We start from the raw sequence: 20,062 nt of genomic DNA, 5'->3' as shown, positions 1-20,062 counted from the left end.
CGCATCGACACTCGAATACGAATATTTCGTTGAGATACTACGACACTACTTGGCATCTAAAAATAGTACATACACCCCTTACCTCGGAGGAATTAACAAGCCTTGAACTAACAAGCCTAGGCTATAGTCAATGAATAAGGAATGCTATAGTTAATTGCTCAGAGCCCCGCGGTTACTTAATAATATTTTATGTCAAAATCAAAATTCAACTGTCAACGTCAATATCATCTGTGAATTGAGGTTATAAAATTAATAAACTGTTTTGATTTATTATTATTTGTTTTAAATAATACAATAAGATGTCTAAGTCTGTAGCTCGTTTAAAATCAATGAAGAAGGTTGCGGATAAAATCGATCACTCATCCAAATTGCGCACCAATATACCTGCAGGAATGGCTTCAGCTGGGCCCCCCTTAGGACCGATGTTAGGCCAGGTATATGGTTTGAAAATATATTTTGATGACATACATTATTAATTATACTAATGGTATATTTGATATTTTAGCGGAATATTAACATTGCAGCATTTTGCAAGGACTTTAACGAAAAGACAGCAAACATTAAACAAGGAATCCCATTACCAGTTCGCGTTAAAGTAAACCCCGATCGATCTTACCAACTGATCATACATCAACCACCATCTTCTTATTTCTTAAAACAAGCAGCTGGGGTCAAGCGTGGTGCTATGGAACCAGGTAAGTAATATTGTATCAATGGGTTTGTCTGTGCCTTCAAATTTAAATGTGTACTTTACTTTATAAATTTGTGTTATTTTAGTGAAGGAAATGTGTGGTAAAATTACAATCAAACACATATATGAGATAGCTAAAATAAAATCGCAAGACCCTCCTCTTGAATGGAGACCACTGCAGGAAATCTGTAATATGTTGCTTTCACAAGCCAGAACATGTGGGATTGAAGTTGTGCGATCATTAGATCCAAAGGTGAGTTAGCATAGTTTAAACCAATTTTTAAATTACATGAACACATATATTTTTTTTGGACTAAACTATGATTTTAAGACCTTGTCTGAAATTATTGTTAGTTTTTGAAAATTATTTTCATATAGTGTATTGTTTATTTTTTTTAATTATTAAATATCCAACTAAGCTTGTTTTCTGATTGAAATGAAAAATTGAAATTTAGATAAAAATGTGTTGATATTAGAGTGGGTTTGATTCCTACCCAGGGCAAATAATTGTTTGATGAAAAGATGTTTGCTGTGTCTGGGAGTTAATTATCTATATAGGTATACATTTAAAATTATATATGTATATTTATCAGCCATCTGGTTTCCATAACAAGCAAAAGCTTAGTATGAGATCAGATTGTGCCATGTGTAATGTCCTGAAATATTTATTTATTTAAATCAAGGAAACCTAAGAGAAAGGCATAATATAAATATTAATTAATAGGACTTTGTAAATTATTTTTCTTATGTTTTATGATACATTCCCTTTTAGGAGTATGGTGAATTTTTAAATGAAAGGAAAGCTATAGTAGAAGAACAAAAGAAAGTGTTGCAAGAGAAGAGAGAAGCAAAGATGTTAAGAACCGCTTAATTTATATTATGTTCCTTGTAAATAGTACTAGTTATTTCAAATTAGTTTATCTAATAAATGTAGTTAATATCTCAATATTTTTATTATATCATTTTACTCCTTGAAATACTATAAAGATAAAAGTGAAATTTTTTTGTAAATAGGTATTTAGAATTTGAAATAAAACACAAATATAGAAAAAATAAAATGTAATAGATCCATAACAGTACCCAAAGAAAGACCTACCTTAATCACAGTATACCCGACCAATAGTTTACATTATTATGGAATCCATACTGTAAAAGAAAGGGACATGTGAAATTATCTGAAACTTTATCCATTACTCTGGACACAATCTATCATTAGTCATTACATAACAAAACTCAAAATTAAAAGATTCTCATCATTGAGAAGTTAATCTTATTAATTTACTTACGTGTAGTATTTCTATAAAATTTTAAATTAACATTAATCTCTTCTATTCTAATTATAAAAAAATATAGAAAATACACAACATTCACCATTTACAAGCATCTGGTTAGGTCATAGAAGTACGAAAATAATATATTTCCTATTTGTATCTTTAGCACAGAAGAGATTAAATTATAATGATAATATCACAATTACAGTCTATACAACATTCTTACACACAATTTTATATCTGTTTTCAATAGTAACACGTTTGAATTCTCAATATAATATAATAATAGTAGACATTTCAACTATTTGGCAAATTAATTTTACAAATTCACGTAACAAGGCTTCTTTACAATATTTAAATGTGGCATTAATTTGAGAATTCATATTCACATGTCTACCCAAATATGTTAAAATACATATTATTATGTACCACTAAAAATTCACAATAAGTACATACCTACTATAATTTGTGCCTTGCCAATGAGAAAATTTCAGGTACTTTTGACCCTTACACCTTATTTCCAATGGACTCAATACATAATGTCTTAGTAATTTATACTTATTATTTAAATTATAATATGCACAATAAAATGCTGATGAAGCCCATATGGTGGAAGAGTCAATTACAAATAATGATAATAGTAGATGTTGTGACTAAGTACAAGAGATTAAATTTGTGACATATGTTCTAGATATAGATCTAGATAATTACGAATTAAAAATAGTGCGAGGCATTATTGTAAGAATACAAGCCTCTTTACAGCTAACAATTATAGGTGAAAGTTCTAAGTAGTCAAAAGGCAATTACATATATAAAAAGCAAATTAAGTAAGGAGTTTCTTTAAGAAATGATGTATTTTTAATCACAATTTGTACTGTATCCTTTGTACTTTGAATACTGATTATGCACATGGGATAGCAACTATTTCGTATTTACAGAAGGAACTATTTGGTAACTGGTTAAGAAATATATGACTAACATCATTTACACATTTTTCTACTTAATACTACTTTACTATATTTTCTTACCTTAGTTAAGCAGTGTTTAAAGGAATGAGCTGATGCTCAATTTTTAGTAGTTTATATTTTGAAGCTATACTTATACACTGTGAATACATATTTCACAGGTTATTTACTTCATTATATATTTTTTATATTTCCAAATTGTTTCTTTATATTTGAAATAACACCAGTTTTACATCAATGTCAATTAGATGGTATAAAATCTATAACACAATATACTTTTGCAGGACAAACACATATATCAATCTGATTATGTTATACATCTATGCTAATATTATAAAGCTGAAGATTTTGTTTGTTTGTTTGAACGCGCTAATCTCGGGAACTACTGGTCCGATTTGTAAAATTCTTTCGGTGTTAGATAGCCCATTTATCGAAGGCTATAAGGCTATATATCATCTCTTTAAGACTAACAGGAGCGGAGCAATGCGGGTGAAACCGCGAGGAACAGCTAGTATACAATATAGGATCATAGGGAATGGAAATGTGTATAAGCTCCATTTAGACATATCATATGCAAGTCTAATACTTTAAATAATATCACCATTATAATGGTGCATTTACACATTCGTGTTCGTCATTCTTCTTTTAACTCGTGGAACCATTCATTACATAAGAATGCCCTTTGATAACATACGAACAACCGCTTTGCGCGAATCTAAAGGCGAATAGCGAGTGCATTTTTTACATATTATGTGTGTTTGTTATTCGCCTTGCTGCTGCTCTTGCTTTTCGCAAGACTGTAAATACTCCATAGTACATAGTATCTATTTGCTGTGATTATTTACATTTATTCGAGCTATGATAATACCCCAAACTGTCTTATTAAAAGAAATGAAAAAATATCTTACATTTAAGTTTCACTCACATACTCACAATGTGTTTTTTCTTTACATGTGTAAATTGCATGTAAAATATTTTTGTTAATTTTTTTATTAAGATATTAAGGAGACATACATATTATGTATTATCTACGCAAGATTGAATAGAGATAAATTAATTTACGAGTTCAAACATTTCATTGGCACAAAAATCCAAATGAAATATTATAAGTAAGGTTTTCTGGCCAATCAAATATTTCTAAGGTGCAAATTAAGTAATGTTTCAAATAAATAACACTAACCACAGTATGTAATTGACTAATAAGTAAATTTTAAAGATTATCATGTTTCAGATACTTCTATCTTATAGATTGATAGAATATAAAGGATTGGTGTCACCACTTGCTAATAATGTACCCGATAGCCTGTTTTGAAGTTAATTCTCATACATTATCATTTTAAAAGACAAGCTGAACAGAACATATGAAGTTGTGAAACCGACGTTTTTAAGTATATATAAAAATTTAGCATGTAGTTCTTTGAACTGAGCGTTTGAATTTCGGCGAATTTGGCAAGACTTCAGGTAACTCTGTGACCTTTTGTATCGTGAAATCAGGAAGGTCCGATTCCGAGTCGTCGGTGTATAGCGGCACCCATACTGTGCTTAGGAGGTCTGCATCTTTACCCCCCTGGAATATTAAATAAAACTATATTATAATATGTCGCATTATTGAAGAACATAATTAAATTAGAACTAAATTTATAATTAGGGTCACTTGGCCAAGTAATTATTATTAGCATTATCAGTGTACATATTAACTTTAAATAATTATATCTCTACTTCTAAAATGTTTACACAGGAGCAATTGCAATAATTTGTTTATATTGTCATAACCTTTTGTTGTTTGACAACAGCAGAATGCTATTTTGCTGACAAATTGATGGAGTGGATTTTAGAGATGTATCAAAACCCATCAAGATAGGTACATGTAAATTCGCAATTATATTTTAATAATTCACAGACGTAAAATTTAATAAAATATTGGTCAAGTAAATTGTATCACTCTTTCATGTCAAATTCATATCAAACGATTGATTGCAATTAATGCAAAATTATTTACCTTTATATCAGTTTCGAGTTTATCCCCAACCATGATGCAGGAGCGTGGTTCGACATTGAGCAGCTTGCAGGCCTCCAGAAAGATGTTCTGGTCGGGCTTCTCCCAGGGCAGGTCCCCGGAGACCAGCACACAGTCGAAGTACTTGCGCAGGCCGAGCCTATCGACCTTCTGCCACTGAGCCCGCGATGGCCCATTCGTGATAAGACCGAGAAGATAATCCTCCCTGTGCCATTCATTCACCACTTTTTTGTTATTACCCGTTCAACACAATGCTGAAACTCAGCACACAATCAACACGCTTGCACATACTTTTCAATGATCAACTCTCATATAACATGCAATCGTAGAAAGTAAATGCAAGTTATCACATATAATTTAACGTATAAACTATATGCAAAAGACTTATATGATAATAGTGATATGTTGATGAATTGTGTCATAATATTTACTTGTCCGTTTTGAGAAGATTGACTTTGATTCTAGATTGAAAAGCATACATCAACATAGCATTTCTTATAATATAAAATAATAACAATGGAGATATTTCAATATAATTCTCCATTTGATATTGCTGTCAAACAAAAGATTTAGGTACCCATTTTATTCAACATAAATACACACCGCAAAATATCTCCAGAGTTAAGTAAAATTTCTGAGGCAATGGGTTTTACCTTCTTGGTGTACGTACTTCCTCATATATTTTACAAATACAATTCAAACCTAAGTGTAGGGCACGCGGCGCCCAGAGTATGTCACTCGTTGAGCAACAACTGAACTGTTGAAAAACAAGTAATTCATTAGCAACATGCGCTCAAAGTCAACCCAATTCATTGTAGAGGTCGATATAACACTCGCCTTAAATTACTGCATTAAAATTGTCTGCCAAAAAAGTGTCGTACCCCCACAAGACATTGGTGTTGACTTCAAATGACATTTTCAGAACTCATTATAAGAAATACCCAACAAACACAGTATTATGTGGCGTGTGAAATACATGAGATATGAAGAAGAATTGATAATTAAATGTAATGATGCCAATGATTTTATGGTGATGATAGAAAAAACCACATAAGACCATGCAAAATTCAGAAATTCTTCCAAGAATTTATATAATTACAGCCGGAAATACATGATGCACTTAAAGTAGTACTTAAGTGACCTTATTTTGCTCTAGAACTTGAGTAAACTTGGAACAATCTCTCCAAAAATTATTGTCAATTCCTCTAATTAAATGTTTAGATCTCCCATTAAAAACATTTGAAAAGAAATTGACTATCATGTATAAATGTTACATCATGAAGAAATATTTTGACCAGCTTCAGAAAAGGGAGTTATGGCGCAAGCTCTTGTAAATATTTCTGCATAACATAATAAAAATCAAAAGACATTTAGGTCGTACCTTAAAGTTTCCAAGAGATGTATAACATCTGGCGAAAGTGCTAAATATTTAAATCGCAATTTTAACCACTCGGCAGATATATTTTCTGGAAATAATGAAAACAGTTGCTATAAATCATACAAAGTTTGTTTATTCTGTACATACATATCTAAGTATTGGTTGTATTAAGGTGCAAAATTCAGTTATTTTGGAATTTGTTATTTTGGTAGAACTTTGAAATAATGTATTACTGATTTGGAATAAATTTATAGTCACAGACATGGACCCGATATACTCAAGTCTTACTTGAGTTTATTGGTCTATGGTCACTGAGCAAGTCAATAATTTTCGGTTCTATTTTGCAAAAAGTAAAAAAAAATGGCTTTTGCCACCCAAAACCCACATGCTTCGCGTTGTGTGGCGTGTCACTCTCGATTTTACCATTTCTCCAGTAATGCCACTGATCCTGCGCTGCAAATTGCAATGTAGGCTATATTCAATTTAGCGGCGATTATTACTGAATGAGTACACATGCAACGCAAAAATTACGCATGTGCAATGTGCATCCCACAACATAATAATAACCACCGGTAATTAAAACGTAAAAAGCAACATTGAAACTCGTTCCTAATGGGCTATTAAGTTGCGATATAAACTGACGTTCTGGGCATATTGCCAACCAACGTATCTAAAATGAAACTTCCTTGAAAGGTCGTGAATAAAAATACAAATTCATCGTAAACATGAGTAGGTATTCATTAGTCCAACCCACATAAATGATAAATATACCTTTCTTGGTTGGGTAATCAACTGCACGCTGCACCAATGTTAGTATAGAGAATTAGTAAAAATGAATTTCCTTTCGAACAAAGCATAATGTGAAAAAGCTATTAGTGTGAATTGGCAACCTGGCGACTTCAAAATACCGTTGACCTAAGACTGCAAGTCGTTAATTCTAATTCCTGTACCTACCTTTCCCACTTTCCTAAATTTTAGTAATTAGCAAATGGATCATGAAGCAAAATTGAAAATGATGTCTTTTATTTGGGGAATTATAGGTATGAGGCAGGTTACAGGTATGTTAAATATTATATACCATATTTACCTACACCCGTTTCACTGATCGATTTTCTTTACGGAAGTCTTGAGAGATGAGCCTTGTGTATTTTTTTGTCCCTACTATCACGGCCACAGGGAATCGAACCCAGAACCAATCGATATACTTACCAAGGAAATGATTTTTTTTAATTACCTACCTACCTACTTTTGTATAAAGTTATTACTTATTAGTTATTACCTACGAATCATCTTGTTCCTCCCAAAAAGTTACAGAATGTTGTTGTGATTTTTGTTTCTTAATTTTCATACTATAATATTATAAATGCGAAAGTAACTCTGTCTGTCTGTTACTCAATCACGCCATAGCTACTGAACCAATTTGCATGAAATTTGGTAGGTACTAGGTATAGAGATATTTTGATACACGAGAAAGGACATAGGCTACTTTTTACCCCGGGAAATAGGATAGGTTTTATCCCGGTAATCCCACGGGAACGGGAACTATGCGTGTTTTCCTTTAATCAATAAATACTCACTAGCGATATGTCTATAGTTCTTTGGTAAGCAATTGCGCCACAAATGCGCTGGCCACTCGTGTATTGCGTAGGATTCATCGTCGGGGCGAGCGCGGAACGCGCGCAGAAACATGGCCGCGCTCTCCGATGCCACGTCATGGGGAACACCGTACTCCTGATGCAAGATCTCCACTAGCTGTTGACACAATTGACGTGGGTATAATGAATAATGTTTGTCAGTCATCAAACATAAACTAAAGGTGCTGACTCTTAGCTATTTTTTGTTACGTAATGAATGATTGGCGGGACACGTATTGCGAGACGTTGAATCATCTTATCCCACGGGAGAAAGTAAACAGTCATAATATTACATCTTCAACACCCTGGATTTTTTTATTAATACCCAAATAGGTATACTTATAAAAAAAAAATTATACTATTTTTTTATTGATTGGCATCTTAGAATTGTCATCATCAATTAAAAATTTTATTTTACATTTAACCTTCATGGAAAAGAATTTAATATCATGAACTAAATAAATTACTAATTGAAAAAAATAAAACACTGTAATCGTTGCATAGAAAAAACCAACAAAATTAAGTGTAACAACTCAAATTACAATCAATAAATAGCAAAAGGATAACTGAAAATAGTTTGATTCATCGAACAAGTTTGCTTATGGCGAAAAATTTACAAAAAGATAAGTAACTAGTTACCTAATTCTTAAAATACAGGAACTAATTAATTTTGAACATAAATAGGTGAATATGGAAATTTGATTTGTTTATTTGCGTTAAGGAAGCATTGGTGTATGTCATAAATAGAATGAGTTCATTGTACTGTTAAATTTAAGATCTCGTTCACTCACCTGCTAGTTGGCACCATTTGCAGTTTGTAAGATAATACCACTGTATATAATACACATCTGACATATTTGACTCTTATTTTATTAATGAATTATTACTAATAATAAAACCCAGACATTGCTTTTAATTATTTATTTGAAAAAACATCAATGCGTTTAACATTTGAAAATAGTTTTAATTTCCAAAAACATTATTTACAATAGTCTTACATACCATTGTTGAAAAGTATTAATAGCACACATATTAAAAGCTATATTTAGTTATGAACAACTCTTAATCACCAAATAACTTTTTGCCTAGATCCATCATTCTGTGGCTTCTGCACATTTTTAATGCACCACCTTTCTTTAATACCTTTTTGGCATCTTCATTTGAGTCAACTAATCTGCACAGGAAATCTTCAAATGCTGATTTAATATTAGGAGCTAGCGTGCCTACTTTTACTTTAGCTAACATCTCGGCAATACCCTCTGCCCACCCACTTTCAATTGCAAATTCAGAGATCCATGGAACAATTGTCAAAACACCACTCAATGTTTGCATGCCCAAAAACCAGAGATCTGCTATTTCATTCCAATTTTCTTTGTAGGTCATGGATACAACAAGAGTACTGGGGTCATTAGACTCATCAACCATATACGCATCCCATAGGAACCGTATAGTTGACTGAATGTATCTACAAATTGAGAAGTCATTCTTCTTAACTTTATTGGCTTGTTGCTTGAGTAATAACAATCCTAAGACAGCAAGATGTCCATGTAATACTAGATTCTCAGGTACATTTTTCAATTCTGGGAGGTTATTGAATATAAATTTGAGCAGAGTGTTAAATAAAAGACTGTTTTCAACTACTTTTGGAGCTAACACTGTGAGGTTCATGAATATATTACAAAGGCTAACCATAGCTGCTCTTGAGTCCTTCATGTCTTCTAAAACTTTTGGATCTAATTCTGGTTCTGGTTGAGTTCTGGCCTTTCCCCTCTCTGATTTTGGAATGGGGGGCTTTTTATAATGCACAATGGACCAGTGGAAGCTCATTGCTTCATACAAAATGTCTTCTTGTTTCAAGTTTAAAGCAATGTCTCTAGCTTTATCTTCTACAACAAGATGGCAAAGGGCAGGTAACATCAACCTTAGCAAGTCAATTTGTCCCATTAAAGTTGTATCAGTGTCCATTGGTTCTCCTTCAGACTTATTTTTCTCAGCTAGTTTTCTTGATCTATAAGCATGGAAGGAGTCATTGGCCAGGGAAAACATAAATGGTAGTAAGTTATACACTTGGTCCCTCATTGCTGTAGTTTCTTGGGCTAGCCAAGCAACTAACACTCTTACCATTGCACACACAAATACTTTCTCTGCATCAGGGAGTTTATCTCTGTTTTTATCATTTGAAACTTTTGTTAGTAAGGAGACAACAGCATTAAAAGCACCCTTTAGACTTGTATATACAGATTGCTTTTCTTTTTGTTCTAAATCCAGTTGATCTGTGGCCATATAGTTGATAGAGGACTCTAGTACAATAAAACATGCAGTAACCAAGTCACCATTAGCAAAAGCTTGTTTGAAACTCCTGTCCTCTAGTTGCATTCTGATTTCAATGGCACATAATTGTAAAAGCAATAAGAAGAATTTCTTTGGGTTCTCTTCATCATTAAATGTCCATTCAATACCTAATAGATCTATTATATTGGCAGCCAATTTCAAAGCAGGATCTCTTTGGTTTTTTCCTATTTTGCTGGTAAGAATATCATGAAGTGCTCTGTAAATACTTTGAGGCCAAGTTTCATCAGATGCTCCTGGTAGGATAGTGTTTTTATTGCAACTATATAGAAGGGCACTTAATATAGTAGCTAGCTCAAATTTACGCTCAGACTGGTCTGTTGCAAAATCCAATGCAATTTTATTGACCAGTGCATGAAAAGGTTTTGGGTCATTGCCCCATGCTGTAGGGCCATAGCGACTTACCAATTTCACTAAAATGTTCAATGCTTCATCAGTCTGAAAACTTTGGTGGGAATAAATTTCAGACATTTTAGTAATGGCACCAACTTCAATAAGAGCTTTTTGTCCAGCTTCTTGTTCAGCAATACATTGTAGGCAGGTATAGGCTTCACTGATGATGATGAGGTTATCATCATAGTCTTCATTGTCAGATGTTTGAACTATATCAAGGAAAACTGGTATATTTGCAAGCATTTCAGGATGAGTTGCAAGTTCTGGTTCATTGCAAAAACATGTAAGTATTGAGAGTGCAACTGATTTGTAAACAGAGGGAGGGCAATCATCTTGAGCGTTTGCACCAGTCAGGAGTTTCTTCAGGAATTTAAATCCTATTGCTTCAAATAAGGCTTTCTTCGCCGCCGCATTGCAGTCCTTTCCTTTAACGAGTTTTGTTACCATAAAGAGGGCTGCGAATTTTTCGGTATCGCTTTGAGCAGCTTTTAGTATGAGTATGCATTTTTTTATTGGCTCTGATATTTCACCCATTTTGAATTAAATACACTGCGTTTACAAAACGCTATAGATCTCGCACCACTGAGAGCACGAAGCTGTTGAATCGAGCGAACACTGTTCACATCACGTTTATTAATAGCACGAGTTCTCTTTCAAAATAGCTAAATCTGGACGTTGAGCTCACGTTCTCCAACTATGAAAGTTCTATTTATACAACACTGGAACATAAACGAAGCGACGAACACGCGGGTGCAACACAAGCAAGATATCGACGGCGTACGAATCTACAACGGCGTAGATTGGCTATGACAGCGCGCGTAGTGATATAACCATGACCGTGGCAATGTCAACATAAAGGGAATCTTACCTTTTTGCAAGCTTTTGCGTCTCCCTCGCGTGTTTGTATCAAAGTATTATCTAAATCAAAAAAGATAGTTGACACATAGTTATCTTCGTAAACACCATCCATATTATTTTAAGACAAAATGATAAAATTATATTGCAACAAAATTGTGTCAACCTAATGTGAAACGTAGATTTATGATTTGACAGAATTGCCCTTCAAATTTGTTCAAATCAAGTTCAAATACAATCGTGAATCTGAAAAACTTACCACTCAAATGTCAAATGTCATGAGAGTAGAGATCAGAAAGTCTATTCTCTTTGGTTTCAAAGTTATATTTTTTTCATTGTATGAATATCCCACAGGAATATCCCCAGTACTTTCCCACAATTTTCATTTCATTTAACTTAAACACAATTATATAAGATATCTACGATATTTTATAAACATTTATTAATAGCAGAGCCATCTAGAGGATGTACACTTTACTATTTCATGCGTTTTCTTTTGAGTGCAAACAACAACTGAGAGCGATATTATTTTAAGGGTGTTAATCTGTGTTAATAATTATCATGATACTCGAATGTTGCGCAAGGGTGCTCTCTTTATTAAAATGTTGTAGGTAACTTATAGTCTGTAGCATTATCTCAAAATAAATAAAGTTAATACATAAATAAACTAAAAAACACGCAGAATATTCTAAGACTCTTTGTCTCACATAATACTGAGCATACGCAAGGAAATTATTTAATCCTATCATCTATCCTTATCACGATAACCTGATTATTATGAATTATTGTATTGTCGCACTGTACGTTTAAAGCGGAACAAAATACAGTCCAATAGTTACCTACCTACTAAAATTTTAGAAGCCACTTTTGAGTTTTTATCCACTTCGTTGCAATTGAGCTAAATAATTGTTGCATGTAAATTATGTACCTATGTGTTTAGTAACAATGCAACAATGGTACCTACTATTTAGCTGATGAAGCTGTTCTAAGATCCATCAGAACACGGTTGTCACTGGACACTGGTAGACTTCATTTCGAATAATACCTATGAAGTCAACCCTTTCTTTGCTGCAACGTGGCTGCAACAAATTTAAATTAGATGAGAAGCGCTTTTAACAATATCTAGGTATTATTAATTTATTTTCCGCTTCTGAGCGGATAATTTTTGTTTTTGAAGTCGGTTAATTTTTTTTAAACCGACTCGACTTTAAATAGAAATTGCCAATCCCTACTATATTATTAATTATTAAGTATTATTATTTAATATTATAAATGCGAAAGTAACTCTATCTGTCTGTCTGTCTGTTACGCTTTCCCGCTTAAACCTCTCAACCGATTTTGATGAAATTTGGCACAGACAATCTTTAGACCGGGAAAGAACATATACATTTTATTGCGAAATATGTACCACGGACGAAGCCGGGGCGGGCCGCTAGTTAGATATAAATTATATCGACCGATTCGGTTTTTTATGTTGGGAATGTTATTTACCTTCCTTCTTTCATACAATGGCGCTTTTGTCAAATCAGACTTTATGCATTCATTTAGTTTGCCTAGGTATATCGAGTACAAATGAGATTTGAGAACACTTAGCTACATATTATGTGGCTACATAACTTTAATATAATTAAAAACTTTCATTAAAGATTTTTTACATTGATAAAGTAAAAAAATGATCATCATTTATTGACATAATAATTGTAGACGAACTAAACATCACGTAGACCGTATACCGTACTATGGTTTTCGCGAAAAATCATGTGTTTTATGACATGTACATGGTTATCACGGGTCGTGACACTAGCTTTTGATAACATCTTCCCTATATAATATGTATTGTATAAATCACCGACACAATAATTTCACGGTCAGTTACCAAGCAACCATCAAGATGGTGAGGCTTACGAAGGAACAAGTGCAGTTCTATAAAGACAATGGATACATCCATTTGAAGAAACTCATCAAGGGCAAGGAACTGGAGAGAATCTCTGAAGAGTATGACAACTTATTCAAATTGAAGCAAGATAATAAAATTGATGCTGCGTGGGTTGGAACTGATGAAGATAGAAGTGGAAGTGAACTTACAGTACGTAATTTTGATTTTTCTTTACTTCAATTTTATTTTGTTTGAATACTTTAGTAGGTAAATAATTTTAAATAAGTACTGAAACATCGAACTTTTTATGTTTGTTTAAAAAAAATTAACAGATTATTTCGTAGTGTTAGTTATGTTTCGTAAAATTTAAAAGTTAATATTGTATTCTCACACATCAACACACTCAAATGTTACCACAATTTTGATAAAAATTAATAAAACACTTGTTATAGGTGAAAGCTATCCACAACCTGCAGATGCATCATGAGGTTTTCGGTAAATATTTGTACAACGAAGATCTCTTGGATGCCTTGGAAGATGTTATGGACACAAAGAACATAATCTTGCACCACACGAAGGCTAACAACAAGCCCCCAGAAAAGGGTGCTAACTACCCAATGCATCAAGTAAGTTTTACTAAAACTTAGATTGCAGTTTAATAACGTCAGGTTTTCGTATTCAAAAGTGTTTGAATTATAATATCATAAACGTATTTAGTTAATATATTCTGTATTTTAACAAAATTCAAGTAAAAGTATCCATTTAAAAAATTGGGAAGAAAATAATAAACGACGTGTAGGGTAATATCGTGTTTCTGACTCATTAGAGCAGATGATAACTGCTGTTTATAGTTAGAAAAATGTTTGTTGCTATATTTGGCTTATGATTATTTTTATTTATGACTAGCGGTCCGCCCCGGCTTCGTCCGAAGTACTTTACGTTTTCTCTCCAAAAGAACAATCCTCGTATTTTTAGGAATATAATATAATAGTCGATCTCGAGATTTGCGCTTAGCAAAAATTTTGCATTAAGTAACTACATTTTTATATTATAGATAATATTAACAAAGGCCACTTTTTAGGATTACCACTACTTCCCTTATGAGAAGGACTCGGTAGTTGCTGCAGCTATGTTCCTGGACACTGCCACTCCCCACAACGGAACTTTATTCGTGTACCCTGGATCACACAAATTGGGACCCCTAGAAGATTTTGGCCCTAAAGAAGGAAGCAATTTCCACTATGTTGATCAGGTATTATTTGAATAGTTTCATTTAGTGTTATAATGATAGATAAGGCATTTTATGAATCTGTATCAGTGTATGTTTTTGTTAAGAATTGTTTTTGTAAAATTGACAAAAACAATTGTTAACACAAGCATACACTGATACCATAAAAGTATAATTCTGCAGAACCATATAGTTCACCCTGCAACAAGACATTTTATAGGCACATAATTTTATTTGTCAACAAATACTAAACATATAAAACATCGACATCTTTCCACAAACGATGTAGACGATTTTAAAATATTAAATGTTTTCAACAGAAAAAGTTCTCGATCGAGGGCGCGACTCCCCTCAACGTGGAACCCGGTGACGTCGTCATCTTCTCCTACTTCACAGTGCACGGCAGCACACCCAACCTGTCCAACAAGACCCGCCGTATGATGCTCATGCAAGTAACGGACGCAGACGACAGGCCCCTCACAGGGGTACCCACTTGGCCCGGCGCGGGATGGGTGCTTCGCGGGGCTAATAGAGGCCGCGATGCCTCGATAGCTAAACGATATGAGGCGTAATTTGTTTGTGTCCTTGGTGTGACGTTAGTGTATAATTTATTGTATTTTTTTAATAAATAGATGCTGTGATTACTTTTTCTTTTATTTTCATTTCATCTATACATTTATTTTACGAATTGTGTTATTATGAATAAATGCAGAATTATCATTGCATCCAAAAATATGAGAAAATTAAGATTAACGTTATAATTAACCATAAAATTAGTTTTAATTAATTAATCAATTTATGCTAATTAAATGCATAAATTTTATTTTAAATGTAACGGCTTAATGCAGTAAATCCAAAAATACCCTTGTAATTTAAATTACAAGATAAACTGATTTTTATTACACAAAGTAATTCCTTCTTAAATAACTTAAATAATAATAAACAACATACCTATTTATGTTATACAATAGTTCGACGGAAAGTATTGTTTTTCTCATAAATATATTACTTAACTACTGCGTGACTCCTACTCTATAACCTTCATAAAATTCCGTTAAATTTATCTTATATATAAAAATTAATAACATCTCAACTAATTCAAATGTAATCAGTAATCTTTGTTGTAATTCGATATGTACTTAGCTATAAATTACCGGTAATAAAGAGAATTACTAAAACTTATAATTAAAGATAGAAAAATTGTGTGTAGAGTTCAAATTTTTTATTCCCGAGCAAGCTCGATCTAAAAATTAATCATCATAAGTTCATACTATAATAATAGATAATATAGTATACAAAATTCTATCACAATTAAAATATACTTATAACTACTTTGAACTAGTTATATCTATGTGGAAAAGAAATTTTATTCATAAATCTTCACAATATATTAAAATATCATCCCACTCTACATTGCTTATTATAATATAAACAGTAAACAAACATATTGCCTACTTTGGCATAAAGAATATTTTAAGCTCTTATGGACTGCATTATATAAAAGTAATATGCCGACTGGGATGAGTTACGATGAAGGGACACGTCGTTTCGTGAACGCTGAACAGAGAAATTCTTTTATCAACGTTGTTTGGAGGATAATATCTTCGTCGTAGAGCCAAGCTTTTTATTTACAACTTTGAGTACCCATTCATAAAGTTGCTTTTGGTCACACTTGATACTTTCTTTGAAAGAAAATTATTTCGAGCACTTCACTTAGCACTTTCTTCTTCAGATGTTTTGGTAATTTGGAAACATAATTGTTTTTTGGACTTATCTTAAATTAAAGTGTTTGTTTTATAAAATAAACGTGCTATAAAATTTAATACATCGCACCTTCGGTAGAACAAGGGCACAATTACAGTTTTTGCAATTTTACAGGAGAGCCATTTTAAGATATTTGTAGTACTTAATGTGGTCTAGCTATGATAATATTTTTTTATGGTTGTTCTGCTTTGTATGACATAAACTATATACTATATTCTTTTAGGTGTATCGTTTACAAATATTAAAAACTGCTAGTTTTTTTTTAATAATATTTTTTTCTTAAGTAGGTGTACATTTGTGCCCTTGTTCCACCAACAAGAAAATTAATTTGTAAATATGGCCATATCTAAAGCTTTAAGTTAATAATTTTGGAATGATAATAACGTGTTTTTTTGTATAAATGTTTTATTTTCTTAAACACTTTAGAAAGCCGCAGTACTTTATCACAAAAATAGATATCAAAACTTACTAATCAGCCATTACACATCTTCAACTATCTGAAACTATTATGTTTCCTAGCAAAATTCTTTGGAATCGCTTTAAAAATTGGAATAATATTATATTATGATAACAGAACAAGAAAGAATCATAATTCAATTCCTTGACATTAAATAATTCCTCCTTTTTCGTGGCATTTTTTATAAGGCTTATGTATTCTACCGGAGTGCATATTGATATTGGGCCAGCTTTTTTTGCACGTTTTACATTCCAGAATGGACGGCATCGGCTTTATGCTGGGTCCCCTAATTTATGTATGATCGATTTTATAGGCAATGTGTTCACAGCAAAATAATACATTCCAAAAACAAATTTGAAAAAGAAAAATAATTATTTACGAATAAATATCTTACTAATATTATTATTTATTATGTAAACTCGAAAGTTTTTGAGGATAGATTTGTGGGTGTGAGGGTATGTTTGTTGTATTTTGATTGGCAGTCCTATCGTTTAATTTCTAAAAAACTAACTTGTTTTTTTGCTCTCTACAGCAATTATCGGAATAAAATGTTACTTTTAAGACCATGGAGTATAACAAATCTTGGACAGACAAGGGCACAATTGTCTGAACGACTTTGTCCTCCCAATTTTTAAATCGTGAACTAGGCATAAGTGTGACAGATATGGCCTTGTCGTTCCAGAAATCAAAAACATTATAGGGCATATTTACATAAACGACGTTAGCGCTCCAAGTGACAGCTAGCTCAGTCCCCGCCGATGGCACAACTAACCAATGAGACTTTGTCTCGCCAAGAGAGAAACAAAATAGCGCCAAAATAACAACGCCACTATTTCAATCTGGCTGTTTTTTGTAGGAATTAAACGAATGTCTTTGTCCCTCCAGTTGAAAGGGCCTTTTTAAAGCATTTCTGCATATTTAAGTCATTTTGGCAATTTATGACAATTACAGTTTTTGCAATTTTACAGGAGAGCCATTTTAAGATATTTGTAGTACTTAATGTGGTCTAGCTATGATAATATTTTTTTATGGTTGTTCTGCTTTGTATGACATAAACTATATACTATATTCTTTTAGGTGTATCGTTTACAAATATTAAAAACTGCTAGTTTTTTTTTAATAATATTTTTTTCTTAAGTAGGTGTACATTTGTGCCCTTGTTCCACCAACAAGAAAATTAATTTGTAAATATGGCCATATCTAAAGCTTTAAGTTAATAATTTTGGAATGATAATAACGTGTTTTTTTGTATAAATGTTTTATTTTCTTAAACACTTTAAAAAGCCGCAGTACTTTATCACAAAAATAGATATCAAAACTTACTAATCAGCCATTACACATCTTCAACTATCTGAAACTATTATGTTTCCTAGCAAAATTCTTTGGAATCGCTTTAAAAATTGGAATAATATTATATTATGATAACAGAACAAGAAAGAATCATAATTCAATTCCTTGACATTAAATAATTCCTCCTTTTTCGTGGCATTTTTTATAAGGCTTATGTATTCTACCGGAGTGCATATTGATATTGGGCCAGCTTTTTTTGCACGTTTTACATTCCAGAATGGACGGCATCGGCTTTATGCTGGGTCCCCTAATTTATGTATGATCGATTTTATAGGCAATGTGTTCACAGCAAAATAATACATTCCAAAAACAAATTTGAAAAAGAAAAATAATTATTTACGAATAAATATCTTACTAATATTATTATTTATTATGTAAACTCGAAAGTTTTTGAGGATAGATTTGTGGGTGTGAGGGTATGTTTGTTGTATTTTGATTGGCAGTCCTATCGTTTAATTTCTAAAAAACTAACTTGTTTTTTTGCTCTCTACAGCAATTATCGGAATAAAATGTTACTTTTAAGACCATGGAGTATAACAAATCTTGGACAGACAAGGGCACAATTGTCTGAACGACTTTGTCCTCCCAATTTTTAAATCGTGAACTAGGCATAAGTGTGACAGATATGGCCTTGTCGTTCCAGAAATCAAAAACATTATAGGGCATATTTACATAAACGACGTTAGCGCTCCAAGTGACAGCTAGCTCAGTCCCCGCCGATGGCACAACTAACCAATGAGACTTTGTCTCGCCAAGAGAGAAACAAAATAGCGCCAAAATAACAACGCCACTATTTCAATCTGGCTGTTTTTTGTAGGAATTAAACGAATGTCTTTGTCCCTCCAGTTGAAAGGGCCTTTTTAAAGCATTTCTGCATATTTAAGTCATTTTGGCAATTTATGACAATTATGCCCTTGTTCTACCGAAGGTGCGACATGATGTCTATTATTCGTTTGAAAACGTTTGTGGAGATAATTTTTAAACGGCTATGGAATAAGGTATCTTTGCTATGCTATCTACGGAATGAAAGCACCCTAGGTTCTGATATTCACTAATGAATTAAAGATTATATTTGAATTTTGCGACACAGCAATAATACAACTTTACTGTCTCTTGTTCTAATTCAGTGACCCTTTAAAAAATCTATATACATATAATAAATCTGTAGAAGGGTCAATTCTGTACATTGAAAATATTGAAAAAATAACTAGCAGGGGGTGTTACTGGATCGATACCAAACCCAAATATGTGATTAAAAAAATTTTTGTCTGTCTGTCTGTCTGTCTGTCTGTCTGTCTGTCTGTCTGTATGTGAAGACATCACGTGAAAACTACAGGTTCGATTTCGATGAAACTTGGTATAATTATACCCTATTATCCTGGGCGTAAAATAGGATACTTTTTATCCTGGAAAAATACGTAGAAAAAAAATTAATCTCAATTTTTCAGTTATCCATAGACGTTGTTCTGTAATTATAGGTACCGCGAACACACGTTGCGTATTATTATAGACCTAGCCGTATTTGGGTCCAATAGATATTTATAAGATGTCATTGTCCGAGTTACTCAAAATGGAGAAATAAACCATCCACGCAAAGACCGACATCCGCGCGGACGGAGTCGCGGGCGGAAGCTAGTATTTAAATATAAAAAAAAGTATTGAATCGGATTATATTGTTGTTTTTTTTTATAAACGTAAAACGTGTGAGGTAGAAAGAAGAGTATTGTGGCATTTTTTAAATTACGTCTCGGCAAACTATGTTGAAAAAATTCCTAGCATAATAAGTATATATTTTGTTATTAGTTTTGTTATTTTAAGGAATTCTGAATTTTAA

General features: G+C 32.6%; 4 protein-coding genes across 4 annotated transcripts; 2 read left to right on the top strand and 2 right to left on the bottom strand.

Moving 5' to 3' along the window:
• Positions 1-213: 213 nt before the first annotated feature.
• Positions 214-1,637, top strand: LOC123699996 (39S ribosomal protein L11, mitochondrial). Its single transcript, XM_045647076.1, has 4 exons — positions 214-434; positions 506-695; positions 778-944; positions 1,464-1,637. The coding sequence occupies exons 1-4, from the start codon at positions 300-302 to the stop codon at positions 1,560-1,562; spliced, it is 591 nt and encodes a 196-aa protein (XP_045503032.1). The 5' UTR covers positions 214-299; the 3' UTR covers positions 1,563-1,637.
• Positions 1,638-1,735: 98 nt separating this feature from the next.
• On the bottom strand, positions 1,736-11,769 carry LOC123699995 (N-acylneuraminate-9-phosphatase). Its single transcript, XM_045647075.1, has 5 exons — positions 11,567-11,769; positions 7,900-8,074; positions 6,326-6,410; positions 4,927-5,149; positions 1,736-4,494 (listed from the first exon to the last, which is right to left on the bottom strand). Exons 1-5 carry the CDS (start codon positions 11,666-11,668, stop codon positions 4,330-4,332), a joined length of 750 nt encoding a protein of 249 aa, XP_045503031.1. The 5' UTR covers positions 11,669-11,769; the 3' UTR covers positions 1,736-4,329.
• On the bottom strand, positions 8,863-11,481 carry LOC123699994 (neurochondrin homolog). Its single transcript, XM_045647074.1, has one exon. The coding sequence runs from the start codon at positions 11,230-11,232 to the stop codon at positions 9,019-9,021; it is 2,214 nt and encodes a 737-aa protein (XP_045503030.1). The 5' UTR covers positions 11,233-11,481; the 3' UTR covers positions 8,863-9,018.
• Positions 11,770-13,397: 1,628 nt separating the features above from the next.
• Positions 13,398-15,301, top strand: LOC123699650 (phytanoyl-CoA dioxygenase, peroxisomal-like). Its single transcript, XM_045646648.1, has 4 exons — positions 13,398-13,639; positions 13,882-14,055; positions 14,511-14,681; positions 14,978-15,301. Exons 1-4 carry the CDS (start codon positions 13,445-13,447, stop codon positions 15,227-15,229), a joined length of 792 nt encoding a protein of 263 aa, XP_045502604.1. The 5' UTR covers positions 13,398-13,444; the 3' UTR covers positions 15,230-15,301.
• Positions 15,302-20,062: the final 4,761 nt, after the last annotated feature.

This window comes from Colias croceus, chromosome 18 (genome assembly GCF_905220415.1).
Source record: "Colias croceus chromosome 18, ilColCroc2.1".
Classification (NCBI taxonomy): Eukaryota; Metazoa; Arthropoda; class Insecta; order Lepidoptera; family Pieridae; genus Colias; species Colias croceus.
The sequence above is the reverse complement of the archived record's forward strand: the minus strand, read 5'-3'. Positions and strand labels throughout refer to the sequence as shown.

Coding starts and splice junctions, on each gene's coding strand:
- LOC123699650 (XM_045646648.1), top strand. CDS start 13,445: ATGGTGAGGCTTACGAAGGAACAAGTGCAGTTCTATAAAGACAATGGA. Junction 13,640..13,881: donor GAAGTGGAAGTGAACTTACA/GTACGTAATTTT, acceptor CACTTGTTATAG/GTGAAAGCTATCCACAACCT. Junction 14,056..14,510: donor CTAACTACCCAATGCATCAA/GTAAGTTTTACT, acceptor GCCACTTTTTAG/GATTACCACTACTTCCCTTA.
- LOC123699995 (XM_045647075.1), bottom strand. CDS start 11,668: ATGGATGGTGTTTACGAAGATAACTATGTGTCAACTATCTTTTTTGAT. Junction 8,075..11,566: donor ACGCAAAAGCTTGCAAAAAG/GTAAGATTCCCT, acceptor TTGTGTCAACAG/CTAGTGGAGATCTTGCATCA. Junction 5,150..6,325: donor CATCTCTTGGAAACTTTAAG/GTACGACCTAAA, acceptor TGAATGGCACAG/GGAGGATTATCTTCTCGGTC.
- LOC123699994 (XM_045647074.1), bottom strand. CDS start 11,232: ATGGGTGAAATATCAGAGCCAATAAAAAAATGCATACTCATACTAAAA.
- LOC123699996 (XM_045647076.1), top strand. CDS start 300: ATGTCTAAGTCTGTAGCTCGTTTAAAATCAATGAAGAAGGTTGCGGAT. Junction 435..505: donor TAGGACCGATGTTAGGCCAG/GTATATGGTTTG, acceptor TTGATATTTTAG/CGGAATATTAACATTGCAGC. Junction 696..777: donor GCGTGGTGCTATGGAACCAG/GTAAGTAATATT, acceptor GTGTTATTTTAG/TGAAGGAAATGTGTGGTAAA.